This window comes from Apaloderma vittatum, unplaced genomic scaffold (assembly GCF_000703405.1).
Source record: "Apaloderma vittatum isolate BGI_N311 unplaced genomic scaffold, ASM70340v1 scaffold3986, whole genome shotgun sequence".
Taxonomy (NCBI): domain Eukaryota; kingdom Metazoa; phylum Chordata; class Aves; order Trogoniformes; family Trogonidae; genus Apaloderma; species Apaloderma vittatum.
The window spans coordinates 19,796-40,732 of NW_009723220.1; the positions used below are offsets into that span (position 1 = coordinate 19,796).

Sequence of the window (20,937 nt, forward strand, 5' to 3'; positions counted from 1 at the left end):
TATCTTTTGATGAGACTATTTACTTCTGTGCATTTTACTATATTTCCAGTACGTGCCTTTCAGGGAAACAAGGATTATTAAAGCAGGCATTTTAAGAGCTAGCACAATTCAAGTAACACCCATTAAGTCTTTTAACAACTTTTACAAGTATGAATCTCTGAAGCATCTCTGGGAAATGAGGAGTGACACAGAATACTGCTAGCCTGGTATGCATTAAAAAATCAGAAGCACAGAGAGTTTAAAATACTTCTTCAAAGCCACATGAGCTAATTGGTGGTAGCACGAAACTGAAAGCTGCATCTTCAGATTGTTATTAGTTAATCCTTCTGGTTCTCTAGACTATTATTTTCTGAGTGATATTGGAGCAGTTTTGCTCTTACCCTTATGGTGATCCTGATGATTGTACATGTTACTTGGGAGACTGGAGGTAATAAAATCCAGAGCAAGTCTGAGGAGGTTGTTAATCTGGATTGAGCAAGTTTAAAAGCACACAAGTAATTTTTATTCCTGGAAAATACTTCCAATTTATGCATGTGATATATGTAAAATTTGATTTCTTTTCCCCTTAAATCCCTAGAATTGTCCTCAATATGTAGTGGAACACTGCTGACCGAAGGTTAAATATCTGACTGTAATTTGTTTTCTGGCAGGTTCAGACAAGAATCTGGTGGTCTTTCCCTGACAAATGGAGAACTATTTCCAAGCAGAGGCATATAACCTCGATAAGGTTTTAGATGAATTTGAGCAAAACGAAGGTGAGTCATTTTGAACAAGATCACAGTTGCATATTAGATGTATTTATTGTGCAGAGAGCACCATTGAAGAGGGAGAGGTCTGTGATACCCTTTTTGGTTTTGAATTGCAAATTAGGATCAGAACTTGCGAAAAACATCTGTTAGTTTTGCGTGGTGTGTCTTCAGTATTTGTTAGTAGTGTTCTCTTCTGTTTCCATTAATGTTGTTGTACTTTAAAAAAATGTCTCACTCCTTTAATAGCAAATCTACCACACACTTTTTAAAAGATTTTGTGAAGCTTAATCTCAGTGGCAATATTTTAGTAATTTATTTTAAACAAATCAGGCAAAACTTGGTTTTACCTTCTTTTACAGTTTTGGAAGACTCAAGCATAGAAATGCTTTATTAGGTCACAGAAATCATGTAATGAAAGTTATATTGGAAGTATTAAATTTTTTGCTTCGTCTAATTGCTACTTCTGTGCTACTTCTCTGTCAAGGAAGTTGAACATTTTAAGGGAGTGGGAATCTTTCTGGGCATTTCTAGTGGTGCAAAGTGTATTAATCAGTAGTTTCAAGTTGCTTGGGCAAGTTCAACCTAATTCTAATTGGTGTAGCTCTAAACTTTTTTAGTTCCAGAAACATTAGGCAATTACACTACTAATGGCTGATCAAGGATGTTGGTTGTGGCAGAAGTGTTTTACTGTTGTGCCCGTATTTGAACATCTGTACATTTATGTTTGAAGCATTCTGATGCAACAGAGTTAATGGAACCTCTGGCTTTAATAGGACAGTAAGTTCTCTTATTTAAACACTTTTTCAGATGCCGCTGTTTCACCTACACTACTGGGTGCTAAGTGGAATCAGATTCTAGATCCGCCTTCTCGTCGTCTGTCATGTAACTCGACTGTGGCCAATGTGAATGAAGCTACAACTCCTAATGAATGTCAACAGAGATTAAAGTCTTTCTCCTTGTCTCATTCAGTGACTACCCCAACAGGAGGAGGGGATCACTGTGCTAATGGAAAAGATTTCAGCATAAGCCCGGAGACCTCAGTCATGTGGATTGATGATCAGGCAGCAGCAGATGATCAGCTGATTAAAAGAAACAGTAATCAGGATGATCAGTGTAACACTGAGGAAACAGGAGAAAAGAAATGTGGAAATACAGCTTGCTTGCCAGAGGAGAAAAATGTACTAGTGGTGGCAGTCATGCATAACTGTGACAGAACAACACTACAAAGTGGTGATTTGCTGGATTGTAAAAATTACAACAGTCAGTCCCTAATGGACACTATTAGCTTTACACTGGATAATGAAAACCGACAGAGTGATCAGTTTAGTATTACTCTAAATGGATCCACGGAAAAAGATACAGATACAGAAAAGCAAGTAAATAGGCTGTGCACTGAAAATGACTCTCTAAGTCATTTGATTAATACTTCATCTGAAAGCCTGACCATTGCATGCCCCTCCTCGCGATTAAGGGATGATTTTAATATGAGTAAAGATTCACTGTTCTCAGAAGCTACGCCTGCAGGGATTAATGCAGTGACTCTCTTACAGACACCAGTTGATGGTACTGTTAAAATGCAAGAAAATTGTGTATCCATTGAAAACTTTACTGGTAAAGCCATTCCTCAGAGAACGGATCTGGAAGCTAAAAACTCTTCTTCTGGTTCAAGTAATGGAAGCTTAATCTTAGAACAGGAAACAACCCAACAGTTACAGTCTAGGGTATCTGGGCTCACTGAAACTTGTCAACCTAACGTGGCTGGAAGTGGCAATTACAAGGAATGTGTTGCAGAACAATTTACCCCTGAGGATGTTAGTGTCACTGAAAGCCAAGTCATTGAATGTGATAAAAGTCTTGACACAACGGAATTGCTCGGCATGGCAGAGTGTTACCCTGAATCTCAGGAGATGACTAATTGGGAACTGACAAAGTTGAATGAGATGAATAATAAGCAAACTCTGGGAGAGAATGAAAGACATCTGCAGATAAAACAGCCTGATGAGGCATGTAGTAATACTAACGAAGGTGGAGATGGGATGATGGAGGCAGGCATGGACTTAAAAGGGACTGGTATAGACGAGCTTGAAGGGTCCAGTCTCTCTGATGTGATGGCTACATCAGCAGCAAGCTCTCTGTCTAATGGTTGTGATTCCTATGGAATGCAGAACCCAATTATTGCTCATGTTCCAAAGACTTTACCCTCCAAGGAAGATTCGGTAACAGAGGAAAAAGAGATAGAGGAGAGCAAGTCGGAGTGTTATGCTAATGTTTATGAACAGAGAGGAAATGAGACCACAGAAGGGAGTGGTCTTATTTTAAACAGCACTAGTGACCACATAAAGAAAAATTATTTACATAATCTTTGTAGTCAGGTTTCATCCATGCAAGGGCAAACTTCACCAAAACCAGTGACTAATGTGCAATCTATCAGTGTTCCTTTTGGTGGTGCAAGACCTAAGCAACCTACAAATCTTAAACTGCAGATTCCGAAGCCATTGTCGGACCACTTGCAAAATGATCTTGTCCCCCCAAATTGTGGAGGTAGTAGTAAAAACAAAAATGTCTTTGGTAAGACGCAGTTAGGAGATACAGCAGATGCATTTCCTGGGGAAACATCTTCAAATGCCTCTATTACTGACACTAATGGGGAACATTTGGAAGAGTATGAATCTGGAATCTCTAGTAGTCCGTGCCTTGCAGTAGCCCCAGATAGTCCAGATAATGATCTCAGAGCTGGGCAGTTTGGAGCTCCAGCCAGAAAGCCTTTTACGACTTTGGGTGAGGTGGCTCCAGTGTGGGTCCCAGATTCTCAAGCACCAAACTGTATGAAATGCGAGGCCAGATTTACATTCACCAAAAGAAGGCATCATTGCAGAGCTTGTGGGAAGGTAAGTTTGTATTTTGTAAGCTCAGAGCACCTTTTTTTAATTTTTTTTTCAATACTGCACAAAATCAAATCAGACGACTGCCTAAAGCTGCTGGCTATAGTTACTTCTGACATGTCTTCCTAAAAAGCTGTGTTTGATTTATGAAGGAATAAAGTTTCCAAGATCTAACCTGTTTAGTTTTCTAATGGAGAATAACTAATTGTTATTTTTAACTGAAAGAATTATTATTATGAGAGCAGTGTATTTGTTAATTGAAGCAGGCAACGCCGTTGGTTCATGTTGAACAGCTATGAAATGGCTAAGTGCAGGAAACTAGTTTGCAGAAATTACTGTATCGATAATCCCATTAAAGATACTGAAACATATTGATGTGAATTGTAAGTGTGCAGCTGAGTTCCTGATGTTCAAACTGGTTTAGATGGCTGATCAGCTTTGTTCTTTTAAATCTTCTTTACTAACTTTTCCCATCTTATTTATATTATTTTAAAGAACATACGTTTGCTCCTGGAAAAAAATATAGTAGATTATCTGTACCCTGATGTTTGTACACATGGTGAGAAATTTTCTAACAAAGACAACTAAAGCATAATTTCTGCATAATTTTGTGTTTTATAAGAAATGTTTTACTGTTGACTTCTTTTTTTATATATATATGCCACTTAGGTCAACACAAATTCTTGTGTAGCAAGTTTATGGTAAATGATGAGCTTATAAAGTATTTTCAAATACATTGTTGCTGAAATAAAAATCAGTGGCACTTGAGAAGTAGGAACTTAGGAAAAGATATGACGATTCAGAAGTGGAAAAGTAACACTCTTGTCAAGTAGATAATGGTGAATGTTTTCAAGATGAAAAGAAATACTAAACCCCACTAAGAACTAGAGTAAAAGTAACTTTGGTTCATTTAGGCCCTATCCAAAGGTTTATGAAGTTGTTTGAAAGACCTCCTGACTGCTGTGGGCATTATCTTTTGCTACCAGAAGAGTGCAGGGAAGCAGAATGACCTGAACAAAGGACCTAAAAGAAGCAAATATATTTGAAAAGCTCAAACCCTTATGGCACCTGTTTCAGGAAACCAGCCTGGCAGAAAAAACCAGGCTTTCTCCTCTCTGTTGGACCACGTGTGTGTCCCATTTGTCCCTTTAGTAACCAAAATGCATAGCACTCGGTCTCTTCACTGCAACACCGGTTAAGTAGACTTTACTCAAATATGATTTTGAGACATGCTGAAAAAATGTTTCCCTGGATGCTTTTAAAAGCTAAGCAGACGTTCGTTGTGCACTGGTCCAGGCCATCCAGTTGGATGCTTGCTCTGCCCATCCTCTTGCAGCTCGGTTGCAGTGGAAGTCCTGACGTGGAGCTGGTAACCGCAGGCGATCAATAAGCATCGCGTGAGGTACATGCCTACTTTCTGTGTGTGCCTTTTGGTTAATATCCGAGGCTCAGACTCTTTATTCTTGCAATTAAGGAGAATCTGTAAGGCGTAGTAGTTAAAGGAGTGTCCATCATTTTAGCTGTGACTAGTAATGTCATTTATTTAGGTGATTCCTCTGGTTTTTTTATGAGTTCCGTAAATAGGACTACAATTTTCATTTGCAGTAATTTCTACTTAACTTTTATGTTTTAAACAAGTTCGTTGTTTGGATTTAATTACTTTCTATGATAACTGAAGCCCTGAATTGCACAAATGAGTGTGAGAAAATGAAGATATTTGTAAACAAAATGGATAAAACATGCACAAATAGAGCAAAGGAAAAAAAATAGTAGGCTTTTTTTTTTTAACTACTGAAGATAAGCCTTGAGAAAAACAACCATCATTGTTTTGGATGATATGTGGGGAGTGCAGAGAAAGAAATGCTCTGTAGACGAACTTGTTTCTTAGATGTGAAAAACTAGTATTTAAATATTAGTATTTAATATTCTCACAGAGTGTTGCAATAATCCTCAGAATGGCTTGTTTTTAGAGACTTTGTTAGCTAATGTTGTCTGGGCCAAATTTGTACACGTGTAGTCAAAAGATGTGGCAGAAAATTCTGGTATTTCAAACCTTTGTATATTATTTTCTCTTTAAAAAACCACTCACTTATAAATACTACGTAAATATAGGTGAAACTTGCTTTACAACATTTAAATCCTTTAACAATTCCAGGAGGAAGGAGACCAAAGGCTTTGACAGGCATGCTCTGATCAATGTAGCTGTAGTGGCTTGAGACTTGGCTACTCTGAGCTGTTCAGCTCTTGCTTTCTGCTTAAAAATAACCCTCCCCAGAGCAAGTCACGTTGACCATGTTCCTGTGGTATTGGTAACTACTGAATCTCAGTGACGCTTCCACTGTTCTTATCAAATATATGAATCTCACTTAAAGAACTGAGGAGATAATGTCTTCAGCTCTTGCAGCTGTTTCAAGGGGAAGCCGTGGGAATACGTTCTTGACCACAAGCTCTAGCACAACAGTTTCTTTTTAAGCTTTATTAGCATCATGACAAGTTATTGTAGTAGGGTTGAATGTATCTGTGTCATTTGGGAATGAGAGTTGCATGTAAAAATAGTCGAGTGGCACCTGGGAAGACTGTGTCGGATTTTTAATTTCTGGATAATAATTGCAAAGTTAATGGAAGGTATGAATCTTGGGGGAACGGTAGAAAGTAATACAGTAAATATTGAATTAAAATGAAGAAACTGAAGAATGTGTTGGAATACATTCATAAATTATACGTTATGTATTTATGTATTTTCTGTTGTCAGATGAAACAATCGTCTTTGATAAGAAAACTAGAAAATGTGTACGTCATCTTTCAACTGACAACTATAACTGTATTTTTCCACTAAAAGATAAAAAAAACACCAAACCCCCTAGCAACAGATGCTTTAACAACTCCCAGTGAACCTGAAAGCCCTTAGTAACAAAAACTTGCTTTGACACTGCTATGTTCTTTTTTTATAGTGTGATATACTGAGATAATGACTTGGTGATTGTTAATAACAAAATTGAATTGTCACTTGTGCTGGATTGTGTTCTTCCTCTGCGTTACTACTGTTAGAAGGCTGGTGCAGCCTGAGAGAGGAGGTGTAGATGTTCTGTCATCGCTTCTATTTTCTCTTTCAATATTTAGATCATTTGCACTTGCGAGCTTTGCTGAATGCACAATGTGTTGTTTGAGAAAGGGTCCTAAATTAGATATTAATTGGTGTTGGACCTTCATTCATGGTTGAAGGCATTGATTTTTCCATGTTCAATGCTGAACTTTCAGCTGGAAGTTTCTCCCAGAGAGCTGAAATGATGTCAAATGTCTCTAGAACATGCTGTGATGTTGTTATTAATATTCCCTAGAATGCTTATAAATTGGGTTAAGGTGTAAATGAAGAAATCAGAGTTTTAAAGTACATTTTCTTTTTTTCTTTTTTTTTTTTAAAAAAAGGATTTCGCGTTTGTTAAAAGGTTGGGTTTTTTTTGCGTGAAAATGCTAGTGTATACACACTTATATTTTGGTTTTGAAGTACTTAATTTAGCATAATTAGGAAACATTAAAACTGGTTGAAACGAGACAGGGTATGAAGAGGGTCCCTTTTTACAATCACACTGATACGGTTACGTGCCGTTCCAACATCAAAGGAACTGTCGCCCTCCTCCGGATGCCCAGCTCTCAGTGCAGTTCCCTCATAGCTACTCCTCAATCCTTGCAAATCAGTGAGATTAATCAGGCTAGTCTGTATCGCAGTTTCAGTTTGGAAGGAGAAAAGGTTCACACAACTCGTTTGAATTGCAATCTCTTTCTGCAGCGTAGGTGCTAAGTCAATTAAATCATTAGTGAGCTCAGTAGCAGCAGCATTTTCACCAATATCTGCCGAATCGCCCATAGTGCTCGCCACGTTGCTCTCAGAGGGAATGCCGTGAGTTGTAACTGTTTCTTTTGCTCGCTGTAATATTTTCCAATCATGAGGTTCCCAGTTCAACTGTCCGTTGGTTGATATCACCGGGCACGCAAGTGTATTAACTGCTTTCCAATCGCCCTCTATAATTGCATCTCTAATAACACCGCTCCATCTCTGCTTTATCGGATCTCTTTCTGTTGGAGTCAGTCGCACTGGATCAAAACCTGGGTGCGGTGGTGCGAATGGTTCCGCAGGGGTGATAGAGGATAGTGGCTTAATTGTTTGTCGTGTTGGAAACTCTATCCCGGGGACCTTCCAATAGGAAGATGACTCAGACTTATCTTTTTCTTTTAGTTTTGTTGTTCTAGTGACAGTTCTGACAACTTTTTCATAATTTCTTGAAGGGTTTGATTTTTCCCCTTCTTTTTCTTCTCTTTTTTTACTGCATTTTGGGGGTTTATCTGAATCAGAAGACTCATCAGAACTAGATCGACTGTCCTGATCCCCGTCAGAGTTGGGCAAGGAGGGGTAAAGTTTCGTGCCGCAGCAAGCTTCACTTTGCTCCTGACACTGTTGCGTCTGCACTTCCTCCGGCTCTGGCGGAGAGGTTACTTCCTGATTCTGCTCAGTCTCAACAGCGCTCAGCTGTGAAACTTCCTGTTTCTGGCTGCACTCTAATAGCTCCCCAACAGTTGAGCAAACTGGGGCAGACATCCCTTTTATAGGACAGATGTTCCTGAGACCAAAAATCGAGGTAAGGCGAGATGGGTTAGACTGACTAGGGAGGTTCGCTGCTGTCTTTATTCCTCCAATCGCCTCTACTGCAGCTATAACAACCCGTTTTTCTGCCTACATGGCTTCTAAAGTGTTTACAACAGTTTTGCATACAACGCTTCGCTCTTGCGCCTTTTTGCCATCTTTTCCAGCATCTAGCGTACAGTCCCATAATAGGTCTGCCACTTCGCGCCATTCAGTGGAGCTAAATATTAAAGCCGCGTCTTTCATCTTCCCTCTTTCCTGTGCCCATTTCACAAGGGCAATAACTTCTTTCTCTTTTATTTTTTCTCCTCTCTTAGAGAGACCAACTTCTCCCTCCTCCTTTTCTCCTCTCTTGGAGCGAATACTAAAAAGGAGGCGAGTTGCCACGACCGCTCGGTCCCCATGTGTTGCCAGGTCTAGTCGAGAGGTGGTGTCCTTGCCCAAAACAGGGAGGTTGGACTAGATGATCTCTAAGGTCCCTTCCAGCCTAGGCCATTCTATGATTCTATGATTCTATGACCGTTTCCATCATGGTCTTACCTTGGCAGGGGTTTGATCGGCCGCTCAAACTCTGGTCTCCGGTGCCCTTTTGGTCATACCCCGGATGCTCCCGCCTTCGGATCTCCGGCTCCCAAATTGGCTTGAATCCGATATTCGGAGTCCGGCTCCCAAATCGGCTTGAATACGATGCTTCAGAGTCTTCCCGCATTTAGGCGATCTGCATTTAAGTAGTTTTCTGCATTTAAGCGGTAATAAGGGTCCCTGTTCAGGCACCAGATGAAGAGGGTCCCTTTTCGGAGAGCCGCCAGGTAACGACAATCACACCGATGCGGTTACATGCCGTTCCAACTTTATTGCTCCAATTAGCCCAGTATATATACAGTTAAACAGTATGCTCTGTGTTCACGCGCCAAGCACAAGCTACAATAAGCTTAGTCCTTGATTATCTTTATCGATCCTTGTGGGTGTTAGATTGCCCTTGCACATCCAGCAAAGTTCTTGCAGATACAACTTTGTTACCTCTTTTTAAGCTTCAAGGCGGCTCTAAGAACAGAGCATTGTTTATGGTCCAAGCTGGATTGTCCAAACTTTCTAGGGATATACTGTGTCCTTGTTCTGCAAGGAAATCCCCTACAAGGGTGAGCTCTTCTTTCTTCACATTCGATTTTTTACTTCTCATGTTGAGCTCAGAGCTTATATGTTTATTTTAAACACTTGCCACTAAAAGACTGCAACGGTAACAGGCTGCAGAATGGTTTTAATTTGGTATGGTTTTCAACTTAGCTGGAATTTAATTAGACTTGCATATATTTATGTGTGAGAATCCTGTGTAGTTTCTTGTCTGTATTATGACAAAATACTACTGTTTTAGTGATGTTGAAACAATTTTTTGGATTAAGAAAGTATTACAGATCATAATAATGCAAAGTGAATTGTACATATAATATCCAACTATAGTTAAAATTTGACATTCTTTCTTGATATCTGAACTCATTTGTTCCTGGATGTCCTGAGTGTGACATAGTCTTTCTGCATGAAATGGATGTTCATTAGTATCTTCACGTCACCTGAATGATAACCATGATGAAATACTGTTTGTTTGTTTTTGAAAATTAAGAAAATACTATTTTTAAAAACAAATAAGAAATCATTAGGGCACCCTAATTTGTCTGTTCTGCAGGATTTTGAGATTGCAGTTGCTATTGTAGCATTGTATCTGTGTGCAAGTGTGTATTTTGGTGCATGAGCCGTGCTTGTGTTTTATGGTTTTTACTTGTTTGGAGGAAGCCTCAAGACTCTTTCCTGCCCAGGACTGGGGACTTATTAGACCTGGTTCAGGTGAGAAGCATCAGCGATGCAGCTGCAGCTCCACAGCACGCTGTCCTCACCGGCATCTGGCACCCACTCCCCGCTTAGCAGCCAGCATGCCTGAAGGGCAGTTCCTGATTTCTCTCTAGTTCCTGATTTCTCTCTAGTATTATGATGCTGTAGTGTTTGTAACCGTGTAAATATATATATATAACCGTGTAAATATATATATATATGCGTATATGGAGCAAGATTTTCTTGCAGTACCAATGTCATTTGGCTTTTTTAAATGTCTTGGTTTGTATGTTGCACACTTAAAACATTTAGATACGTCGCTCTTCACTTAACTCTCAACTGAGAGAGTAACTTGTTATACAGAGAGTAAATAGAGTCGCTAGTTTAGATTAATTGCCCTGCTGCAAATAAAAACCATACAATGGCCTAGGCTGGAAGGGACCTTGAAGATCATTTAATCCAACCTCCCTGTCGTCGGCAGGGACACCTCTCAGCTAGATCAGCCCACACATGGGGACCAAACAGGGATCAAACCCCCGACCTCAGTGTTATCAGCATCACGCTCTAACTGACTGAGCTAACTGGTATCTGTGCCATAGCAGTCTCTTAAGTAAACTTGTGCACTTAAACATAGTTGGTTCTAGAAAGTGCTCATGCATCTTCTAAGACTGAAATTAATTATCAAATTGTTAATTCTGTGGGGTATTATAAAGTGGTAGGAGTTTACTAACCTATTGTCATTTATGCCAAACATATTTTAAAAATACCATAATGCACGCTGAGGACAACGTGCATTTAATGTGTTCCATGCAGTACAGCTTCTTCAGGATTAGTAGGGAGGTCACCTCAGACAGATCTTGGTCACTGTGGCTTTAATGGGAAAATACTGATAATTTATCTTCTTATTTTGCATGTCTAGAGCTTTACATGTACTCTCTTGTCCGAATTCCTCAGTTCGTCACGTACTTTTGAACAACGTTTAAGTTCCTTCCATTTGGTTCCAGGTGTTTTGCGCGGCGTGCTGTAGCCTGAAGTGCAAGCTGCTGTACATGGACCGCAAGGAAGCTCGAGTGTGTGTGATCTGCCATTCTGTGCTAATGAATGGTAAGTGGGAAGAGAATTTGCAACGCAGTGCTTCAGTGGCTTTGTGTGGAGTTGCAGTGATGCTATTTAAACAAAAAAAAAAAGTCAACTTTATTTGCGTGGGTATGTCTTGTAAAACAGGAAAGACTCTTGAGAGACAAGCATGGAATCCCTATGGGGAATGGGAATTCCTGAACTAAATATGATTTACAAAAGGCAAAAATTGGTAAGATTGCAATGAGTTTGAAAGCTGTCAGTTGTGAGTGCTATACCAGGGTTCCAGAAACCATCATTTTTGGTGATTGTTTTTGTTCCTAATTTGGGAGTCTCCTCTTTGTCCTCTGATGCCGGAGTAGATAACTTGTTGGACCTTTATATGGGATGCCAAAGAGAAGAGTAATGCAGTTGTGCCGTTTCTAGATTATGCACTAAGTAGTATTTGTTCACAGATTAATCCATCTTTTCTTCCTCCTTAAGTCCTTGGTGCTAGAGTAGGAGATGTCTGAAAACCTGTCCACAAATTGAGTCTGGATTATTGCTTTGGGCACGTTACTGGAGAGGCTGTCGAACCTGGGCTGGTGCTGTGGCTGAGAGCCTGATGGGAACGTGGGACGTGAGAGAGGTTGCCAGTAGTTCCGATGCTAACAAGTACAACCAGCCAGAAGTCATGTTACTTCTGCTTGATCTGAGGAAAGTCTGTGTTTGGTTTTAGCGAAACAGCCATGGAATATATTTGTATTTTGTCCTTTGTAGCATTAACACTTTAGATATGTGGTATAAATATGAGCAAACAGAGAGTATTCTTCCTAGTCTATCTTGAGACCTCTGAAAATTTCAGGAGCTTCCTGCGCCAGCATTTACCTTTGGGTGATGGTGCTGTCCAGTTGACTTATATCCATGACACCAAGACAGCTGTTGCTGAAAGACTCAGTGTTCGTTTTTTGTCTTCAGTTGAGAAGGTAGAAAAATTGGATTACGTTGAGAAAGAATCCACGTGAGTGCTTAAATCATGAGAAAACCTGTGTCTTCATGAGAAGTTCCGGGCATTCTGTCTTTGATTTATTAATGGAAGGGTGAATTGGTGACTTGGTCTCGGGGTATAAATACATATCTGGATAACTCAAGCTTGATGACAGAAGTTACTTCAGTTTTTGAGGAAGGTCTGACTGGCACACGCTAACATGTAGTAGGTAAAATGTGAAGTCAGACAACTTCAAGTTCTAAATGCAAACTTCTAACCATTAGGATAACTAACTGTCCTGATAATTATTGAATAGTTATCATGGAATCACCATTGCTGCAGACATTTAGTTAAATGTTGGAGACTTTGATAAAAGATTGCTGCTGTAGTTTTAACCAAGAATTAGTTAGGAAAATTCTGTTTTATTTCAGCATTCAGGCAAGATAATTTTGATGCTATCTTTACATGTTGCTGTATACTAGATTATTTGGGCTGCTATTTTCAGAAAGATGTTAATTCATTGAGCATCTTAACTAAACTACGGAGCTCATAGCTTTATTTTTTTCTCCAAAGAAGTTCAGTATTACGCAGGTTTGGTTGGAAGTAACTTAGTGCTAAGTCTTGAGATGAGCATCCAAAATTAGTTTCTGTTGTTAAAGAGGAGTAATTCTTTTCTGTTTCAAAAAGATTAAAGATTAATCAGTTGGCAGTGGTAGGTTTTAATTTTTAATAATTCTTTACTGTAGGCCAAATGTGTAAAGTGACAGGAAATTGTAGATTGTAGTATCTAGAAATTAAATCCAAATTCCCATGATGACATTGAAGGGGTGCTAAAATGTTCCATTTTGAGATGGAGAAATGGACACATTTCAAGGTATACAGGAACAAGGAATTACACACACACACACACACACACACCGGGCAAAAGACAGCTGGCTCCTTTTTTTTCTGGTGAGTAGGATTTGTTTTTGTCTGGGGGAGGGGAAGAATCTGAACATATTTCAGTTGAATCCACAAGTGTTCTTGTAGAAAAAGCATAATAAAATCGATCATATTATAATGATTTTCTTCTAAAAGCCTTTCTGTCCTGTTGCCAGGATGGATACACATTAATGGCAGTGAACAGTGACACCACTGCTTGGTTTATCAGAGAGCGAGTGCTGCCTGTGCGGTTAGGTGTGCTTGCCCAGGGCTACCTCTGTTTCTGTCCCTGCTGCCGTGCTTTGTCACGATGCTTTTGGCTACTGGCTGGTTAGCCTATAGCCTGGTCATATCTGAGCCCTTCTGTTCCTTGCAGTTTCTTTGTGGATGCAGTTTTGGGGTTTTTCCACTCAGTGCAGCAGGTTAAGCATTAATCTTTGCACAGTCTCGGAACCAGGAATCACGCTTTAAAAGTAGTTATTTCGTTTGGTTACTTGGTGTCTGGCTTGTGTTTCATTGGGGTGGGGCGGGGGGGAGGGCTGCATGTTTTCTGGCACTTTTCCATGGCCAGGCTATGTGTATAATAAGTTCCCAATGCTATTTTTACGGTCTTTTCAGTTGGTAGATATGCTGAGTTAGCACTTTGCTTGATTTAGAGAAGGCTTTAAAAATGTTCTTTTACCATGCTATCACTTTTCTAATACAGAGATCCTTTTCTTTGCGCATTTTTAACACTTCCTTCATTCAGGACCTGTACTCTAAATGAATACAGAATTGCTGTTACAAAATAATTAAATGTAATAAATGTTCTTAAATGGAAATGTCGGTATCTTTTCCATTGGCAGGGATTTCACTCTATTGGTTTTGCAGGTTGATGGGAGGAAGCAGGAGGGGTTTCTGTTCTGCTGTGGTCTGTTTGGGTGTTTTTGGTGTTATTTTCACCTTGGTTTTCTGACAATTTGTAGCCAAAGGAACCCAAAGATGTACAGGATTTATTCAGGCTTTAGAGCTGCTCCAAGAGCTTAGGTGGCATGATATTTATGCCTGATTAGAGGAATGCATTTATTTGCAACATACTAATACGGTTGAAGGTACAAGCACGCATACAGTTTTTCTGGTACGTTGCACAGCTACCGGCCTTCCTTACGGATGAAAAAGTAGTGCTGTCAAGATACAGTCTGTGTCACTAGCTGTGATCCATGTTGTTGACAAAGAAGTTTTATGTGTTACTGTTTGGTCAATTGAATTAAACCTCAAGCCATACCTTCAGAATTAATAGCATAAATTTTTTTTGTAGTTAAGAATGTTTAAGGTTTTGATCGGTACTAGTTTGCTCTGGATATAAAGAAATACAAGGTGCTTTTTGTCATATACAAAACTGCTCAAGTATCCTGTAGGTTATAAAACATTTGTAATAGGAATGTCCATCTGTCCATACAGCGTGATAAGTATGCATATATATATATATAGGAATTCAGTGTTTCCAGTTAAATCTTTGAAGAGGAAATAAAATGCATGAGGAACTACGTATCATTCAGTCAAAGTGTATTGTTATAACTTCCAGAAAATTTTTCTATATGAACTGCTATTTTTATTGCACAGGACCAGTGCTGTTTCTCTTCCTGTTATGGGTTTTCTTGCTTAATTACAGTCTCCTGGGCTTTTAAATAATGGAAGGTAGCAGGGTCCATACCTACTTCACACAGTGTTTTCAGAAACACTGCTTCACATAGTGTTTCTGAAAACCTCACACAGTGTTTTGAACTGTTAGGTACCTTCCGCTGTGTTCATGTTTCTTGTTCTTTGTTTGCTTTAGCTCAAGCCTGGGAGAACATGATGAGTGCCTCAAGCCAGAGTCCTAACCCTAACAATCCCGCTGAATACTGTTCTACTATCCCTCCTTTGCAGCAGGCTCAGGCCTCGGGCGCCCTGAGCTCTCCGCCTCCCACTGTCATGGTGCCTGTGGGAGTTTTAAAGCATCCTGGAGCAGAAGGTGAGATTACTTCTTTTTTTCTTTCATTTTACCTGTAGCAAGAATTTGGGAAGAATATCTGCACCTCATCCATTGCAAATGCTCCAGCTAATGCCAACTGTGATATCCCTGCCCTCAGTAGGGACATCAGGTCTTCAAGGACATGTAAACATTCTCAGCACGTGTGTTTGTATGTGATGCTGCCACAAAGAAGGCAATAGATGATGTCTTAAGTCCCTGCCAGTCCACATTTCTCTATTTATTATTTTTTTTCCATTTTGCTCTTCTGTACTCAGTTTTTCCAGTCAGTGTTGCTGTGAGATCTTAAATCCTATTTTCTTTATGTTCTCTCTAGTGGCTCAACCTAGAGAACAAAGGCGTGTTTGGTTTGCTGATGGAATATTACCCAATGGAGAAGTTGCCGATGCAGCAAAACTGACAGTGGCTGGGACAACTTCTACAGGAACCTTAGCAGTGTCGCATGATCCATCAAAGCCTGTGACCAACAACTCTTTATCAGCAGAAGTAAGGAAGCTATTCCCTGCCCAAAATACTGTGCTTGCTTTGGTCGTGAGTAATGGTGATTGCAGTAAGACTGATCTAGGAAATCTGTTGAGACTTGTCTTGATTGTGTTGTGTAGCGAGTGTCCTCACTTATTTTAATGTTTGCGGAGTGCTGAGACAACTGTGTATTTTGAACTGAGATGAATTGTTATGGGGCAGAGTGCTAAGCAGTGCTTGAAGTCTGTGTGCGAGGTGGCTTCCAAGTGTTTGGCTGTACAGCCTGGGTATGGAGGATATTTGTGCAACACATGTTTAAAAAAGCTGAGTCACAGTCAGTAAGGAGTTGAAACAGTAAGATTGTTGTAGCATGAAGCAGAAGAATATTTTGATGCTTCTCATAGAATGCTGTATTCAGGAAAGTGCAGATTTAATCTAACGGTGTTAAATAGACCATACCCCATGGGATTGGAACTGACCTTGCAAAAAGTTCAGATGGGCACAGGTAACATTTTGATTTTTGTAAAGAAATGGGTATAGGTGGTGCTATGGAAGGGAGATGCAGTCTCTGTCTTTATTAATAGTTCACATACAGGAGTCATCACGTGATCATCTGTTTGTTAAAAAGCCAAATTATTCAGTACTTCTGGTTCTCCAGCAGATACAAGACTATTTCAGCTATGTCTAGTAGTCAGCCAGTTCTTAGAATTTTAACATTATTACTTCTGTAATGTTGTCCTTTCTTGTTGTTTGCTTCTTGTAGACTGATAATGCTTCTGTATTCTCGGGAAATATAACTCAGGTTGGCAGTCCTGTTGGCAGTGCAATGAATCTAATTCCTGAAGATGGTCTTCCTCCAATTCTCATCTCCACTGGTGTAAAAGGAGGTGAGGGTGTAATTTGGCAGCTAGCTTTTATGCTTACCAGTTGCAATTCACCTAATAGCTACTGTATTTATTTTAAAAATAAGATGGTGACAATATGCTGAATATTTAAGGAATTCACAGTAAGTACTTGTGGCTGCACGTTGGGATGCTCTCTTGCACCACTGATCCTTATTAGCATCCAGGAAGAACTCCATCTTGCAATGAAATTACTGTAAGAAATAAAACAGAAAGCAAAAAGAAAATTAACTTCAGTCCAGAAATATGTGCTAATTTCTTCACTAATCAGACTGTGGGGAATGTTTCACACAGAGATACATTTTAATTAGCCTTATGAATATTCATGATTCTCTTCTCTGAAATTCTCTGTTTGAGGCATCCCCGAGCACTGCATTCAGCAGCACTGTTGCACGTCTTGGCCCACAGTAAAGCTTTTAGTAATTGTGATGGCCCCTTCCAGAGTGTCCAAGTGGAGGAGGATTCAGAAAATTAAAAACTAAATTTTAAAAGATTAAGAGAATTTATATGTTTATCTGACAGTTGCTTCCTACAGTTTGATTCAAAACATCTTTTAATACGTTCTTGGGATTAGCTTATTTTTTCGTCTTTGATTTTTTTATTCCTGTTAAATATTTTGCTGATACAGTGCATTTCTAATGCTAAGCTGGAAGTAACCTTTTATTGCAGGATAGCGTCAAACCCAAAATGTGAGCAGCATTTAGTTTCAAAACAAATCTGTTCCATCCTGTGTTAACTGTTCATATGGGTGCCTAATTATTCAATCCCCTCCACAAAAAAGGAGTGAAACTACAGTATACTTTTCAGCTTTTATATACATAACCTCACATAAATCATATTTTGTATACTAAACTGTTTCAAACGCTGTCACATACTGTTTTTTCTTTGCAGCATTTTACTTCTGATATTCTGTTAAAATAAATTCCAAAGCCATTTTTCACATTAGAAAGCAGTGTTACCTTTCTTTCTAGATAATTTTAGCTGGAAAGGTAATACATTTCTTTAAAAATCTGTTTTCCTCTATTTTATTTTTTAAAAGCTTAGATGCAGAGTAGTTTATAATCAGATGGATGAAAAAAATTAATTTGCTAGTCATCTGGGTCTAATCATAGAGGAACACTATGGACATATTTGAAATTTCATGTTGGGATCCATTTTACACAGGATTTAGACCTCCTATGACTTATAAAAAAATGTTGGTTTACATAGTGTTCTCCTCTTTGTTATCTTCTTAGTAGCTAAGGCACAGAAAATGTAAGTTATGTAATGTAGGGATAAACCATGTGTTGGTGTTTGTAGTCCAGGACTGATGCTCTATGCTTTGCTCTGATATAAATAATGATTAACTTCTTCGTCATTTGGGATTTCAGCTGACGCCATGACACATTTCTCAATTTGATTTCCATTTTCTCCTTCACTTGGTACTGAAAAAAACTTGATTTATGAAACAAGCTGCACTTTCTCAAGGGTGTACTGGGATTATGCACATAAATGCTATGAAATTGGAAATTACCAGCCCAGGAAACAATCAGTCAAACCAGCAATACTTAAATAAGCTTTTTTTTAAAGGTCAAAAAAGCGAAAAGCATCAGAATTGGGGTTATCTGATTATAATGTACTATACCAGTAAGTTAAGAACTTCACTGTGTGTTTAACTTGTTTCTTTTATAGACTATGCTGTAGAAGAGAGACCTTCTCAGATTTCTGTCATGCAGCAGCTGGAGGATGGTGGCCCTGACCCTCTTGTATTTGTTTTAAATGCTAATTTGCTGTCCATGGTAAAAATAGTAAATTGTAAGTTATTATTTAATAAGACTTGGGGCATGAGAGGGGGAATTTTATAGATATTATCAGTAGGATAGTCTCTGAAAATGTGCATGGACTGAAAACTTTGTACTTAGTCATATTAAATGAAATTACAAAAGGCTCTTTTCCAGTGATTTAGACATCAGTACAGTTTTAATGTTTTTTTTTGTGTAGAAAATATAATCTAGACTGTGAGAGCCTCGAGTCTCAGATTTGGAAATTGGTGTCTCCTGTCCAACCTGGCAGGGCAAAGTGTTTTATCAGTCATTCTTCCTTTGGTTCCTTGAATCATTTCCCTGTCATCCCATTCTGGAAAAAGCAGAGGGGTTCCCTCCCATAGCAATGCCCATGTTCCCTTCCACTGGGTGCCTCTTCTGTCCCGTGCACGTGTGCTGAGAGAGGGAGGGAGGAATGAGGGGGCAACACAGATGACTTCTCCTCTTGGCATCTCAGTTGATCTCTGCTGGGCAAGAAGAAATTATATGAGAAATTGAGAAGGACAGTTTTGCAGTGAAATGTCATACAATAGCAAAAAGCTCATATAATAAATTAAGAGGTTGTTTATAAACCTTTCAGCATCTGACTAGCAGCAGTACAGTTTGGGATGTATGTATAAAAATGTCATTAGTATGCATATATATGCACACACGGATGAAAAGATTTTGTTTCAGTAAGTTAGTGTCCTCAGCAAATGAATTGTGAAGCTTGGAGCATGTGTCATCACGAACATTAATGTGAAGCTGAAGAAGACAGTGATGTCTCATGAAAACACCTGACATCCAGGTATCCATCCTGAGAGAGATACCACTGTCTGAAACTGGTTTTGCTATCAGGATGCACACAGCCAACAGCCTGGCCTTCTCCCAAGCTCCTTCATTCCCAGTTAAATCCTGGCCTTTAATTTGGGTACAGTAACTGCTACAACTCTCTGGTGCTGATCCCAGGATCTGACTGGGAGCTGTAATGCTCTGGCTCTTCCTTAGCTGTAAACTGAGAATCAGTGAGCTCCTTTTCTTTTGGGGATGTTCTTCCTTGAGAGGTAACAGATTTAGAACCCGATTTGTGTGTGTGACAGATACACAGCGAAACATGCTATAAAACTGATTCTTGAAAGAGCTTTTCTTCCACTGGTGAAGTTTAGGCATGTTTTATGAAATTCTAATCTTCTGTTCTGACACATGTTTTTCTCTCTGCAGATGTGAACAGGAAGTGCTGGTGTTTCACTACAAAAGGCATGCATGCGGTGGGGCAGTCGGAGATAGTCATTCTCTTGCAGTGCTTGCCTGATGAGAAATGTTTGCCTAAGGATATCTTTAACCATTTTGTGCAACTTTACCGGGATGCCTTAGCAGGTAGGAACACTCTCTGATAAAAATGGTTTGAACAGAACATCGTACCGGATCCAGATATATTTTTGTCATGTAGCAAATGGCCATTTTTGTATAAAAGAACATAAAAAGAGAGTAAGGATCAAAGCTGATAAGGCTCTGAGTTGTTATTGGTTATTAGTATGTAGTGTTATATTCATCTCACCAAATAGAAGTATTAATGAGGTGGATAGTATGGTAAATATCTCCAGACCAGATAGTTCAGAAATTTGATTCCCACAGAGTGTGTCTCTATTGCCACATTATGGAGGTGCTATTTATATTATGAAGTAATACAATTATATGTGCCTGGAATTAATCATAGGGCTTTGCAAAAATTATCTCTGCGTTGTGAATTTTAGTATCTCAGTTCCAAGATTGTATTACATAAGCCTTTACACATTTTACATTTGCTAAATAAATGGGCTTCCACATTTATCTATTGTTGGACCTTAGAATTCAAAAATTATTGCATGAGGAAAAGTACAAGTATTTGGTTCCACTGATTAGAAAATAAAGCTGTTTTTCCAGAGGTGAAATTGGATCACATTAATGTTATATATTGAAAATACATTTACGAAAGGTTCTTGCATGTCATTTAAAATGCTTTTGGAGTGACCGAATCCAACAGTTCGATAAAATAATAGAAATGTCTTTGCTTCTTAAAAAGTCTTGGAACAACAAAGGTCAGCTTGTCCAGAGAGGTTGCCAGGTTCAGAATGTACTATTATCACGTGTCATAATAGATCTCGTCTATGCCAGAAACAAACACCTTTTCAAGCATCACTCCATTTGCTATGTCTTCTCATTATGATGTTATTCAGAAGGAGGTAGGTAGGAAAAATTGTGTGCGTGTGTGTATGTATGTATATTGCAGATATAAATCTAGCTTGGTGTGTATATTGCAATGAAGTTCTGTATAATTACACTACAGGAATACATAATTTATAACTCCTACATAATGTATTTGGAGTTCTTTTTTTAGTGCTCTAGTGGTAGTAACTTGGTATCCTACAATTGCACTGGTGCAGATTGCTGCTTACTATTGTACAATTCTTAATCAGAAACCAAATGTCACTATTTAAGAATTCCACTGTGTGATATTCTTTTGGTAGAATTTTCTCCGTGCTGTGTTTCAGACGTAGTAGACACCTATAGTTGCTATATAATACCAGACTGCACCAAAGTTCTTATAGAACGTAGTGCCTTGATAAAGTCCTGTAGCATTTTGTAATGTGCGCTCTAAATATCCAGGCTTCTTCTTTCCTATTTGAGAGGAAGAAGTATATATTAGCATATTTGCAACTCTGGCTGTTTTAAACATTATTCA

The 20,937-nt window shown here is 39.0% G+C and overlaps 1 protein-coding gene across 2 annotated transcripts in view; it reads left to right on the top strand.

Moving 5' to 3' along the window:
- Window positions 1–685: 685 nt before the first annotated feature.
- ZFYVE9 (zinc finger, FYVE domain containing 9) overlaps window positions 686–20,937 on the top strand; it is a 38,564-nt gene continuing 18,312 nt past the window's right edge. Inside the window, exons 1-8 of one of the 2 annotated variants that reach the window (XM_009872014.1) lie at window positions 686–755; window positions 1,557–3,637; window positions 11,099–11,198; window positions 14,876–15,052; window positions 15,387–15,556; window positions 16,296–16,419; window positions 18,106–18,228; window positions 19,437–19,592. In XM_009872014.1, the coding sequence (XP_009870316.1) occupies window positions 686–755; window positions 1,557–3,637; window positions 11,099–11,198; window positions 14,876–15,052; window positions 15,387–15,556; window positions 16,296–16,419; window positions 18,106–18,228; window positions 19,437–19,592 (3,001 nt within the window). The remainder of the gene's footprint in view (window positions 756–1,556; window positions 3,638–11,098; window positions 11,199–14,875; window positions 15,053–15,386; window positions 15,557–16,295; window positions 16,420–18,105; window positions 18,229–19,436; window positions 19,593–20,937) is intronic. The other variant, XM_009872015.1, reaches the window with a different exon arrangement.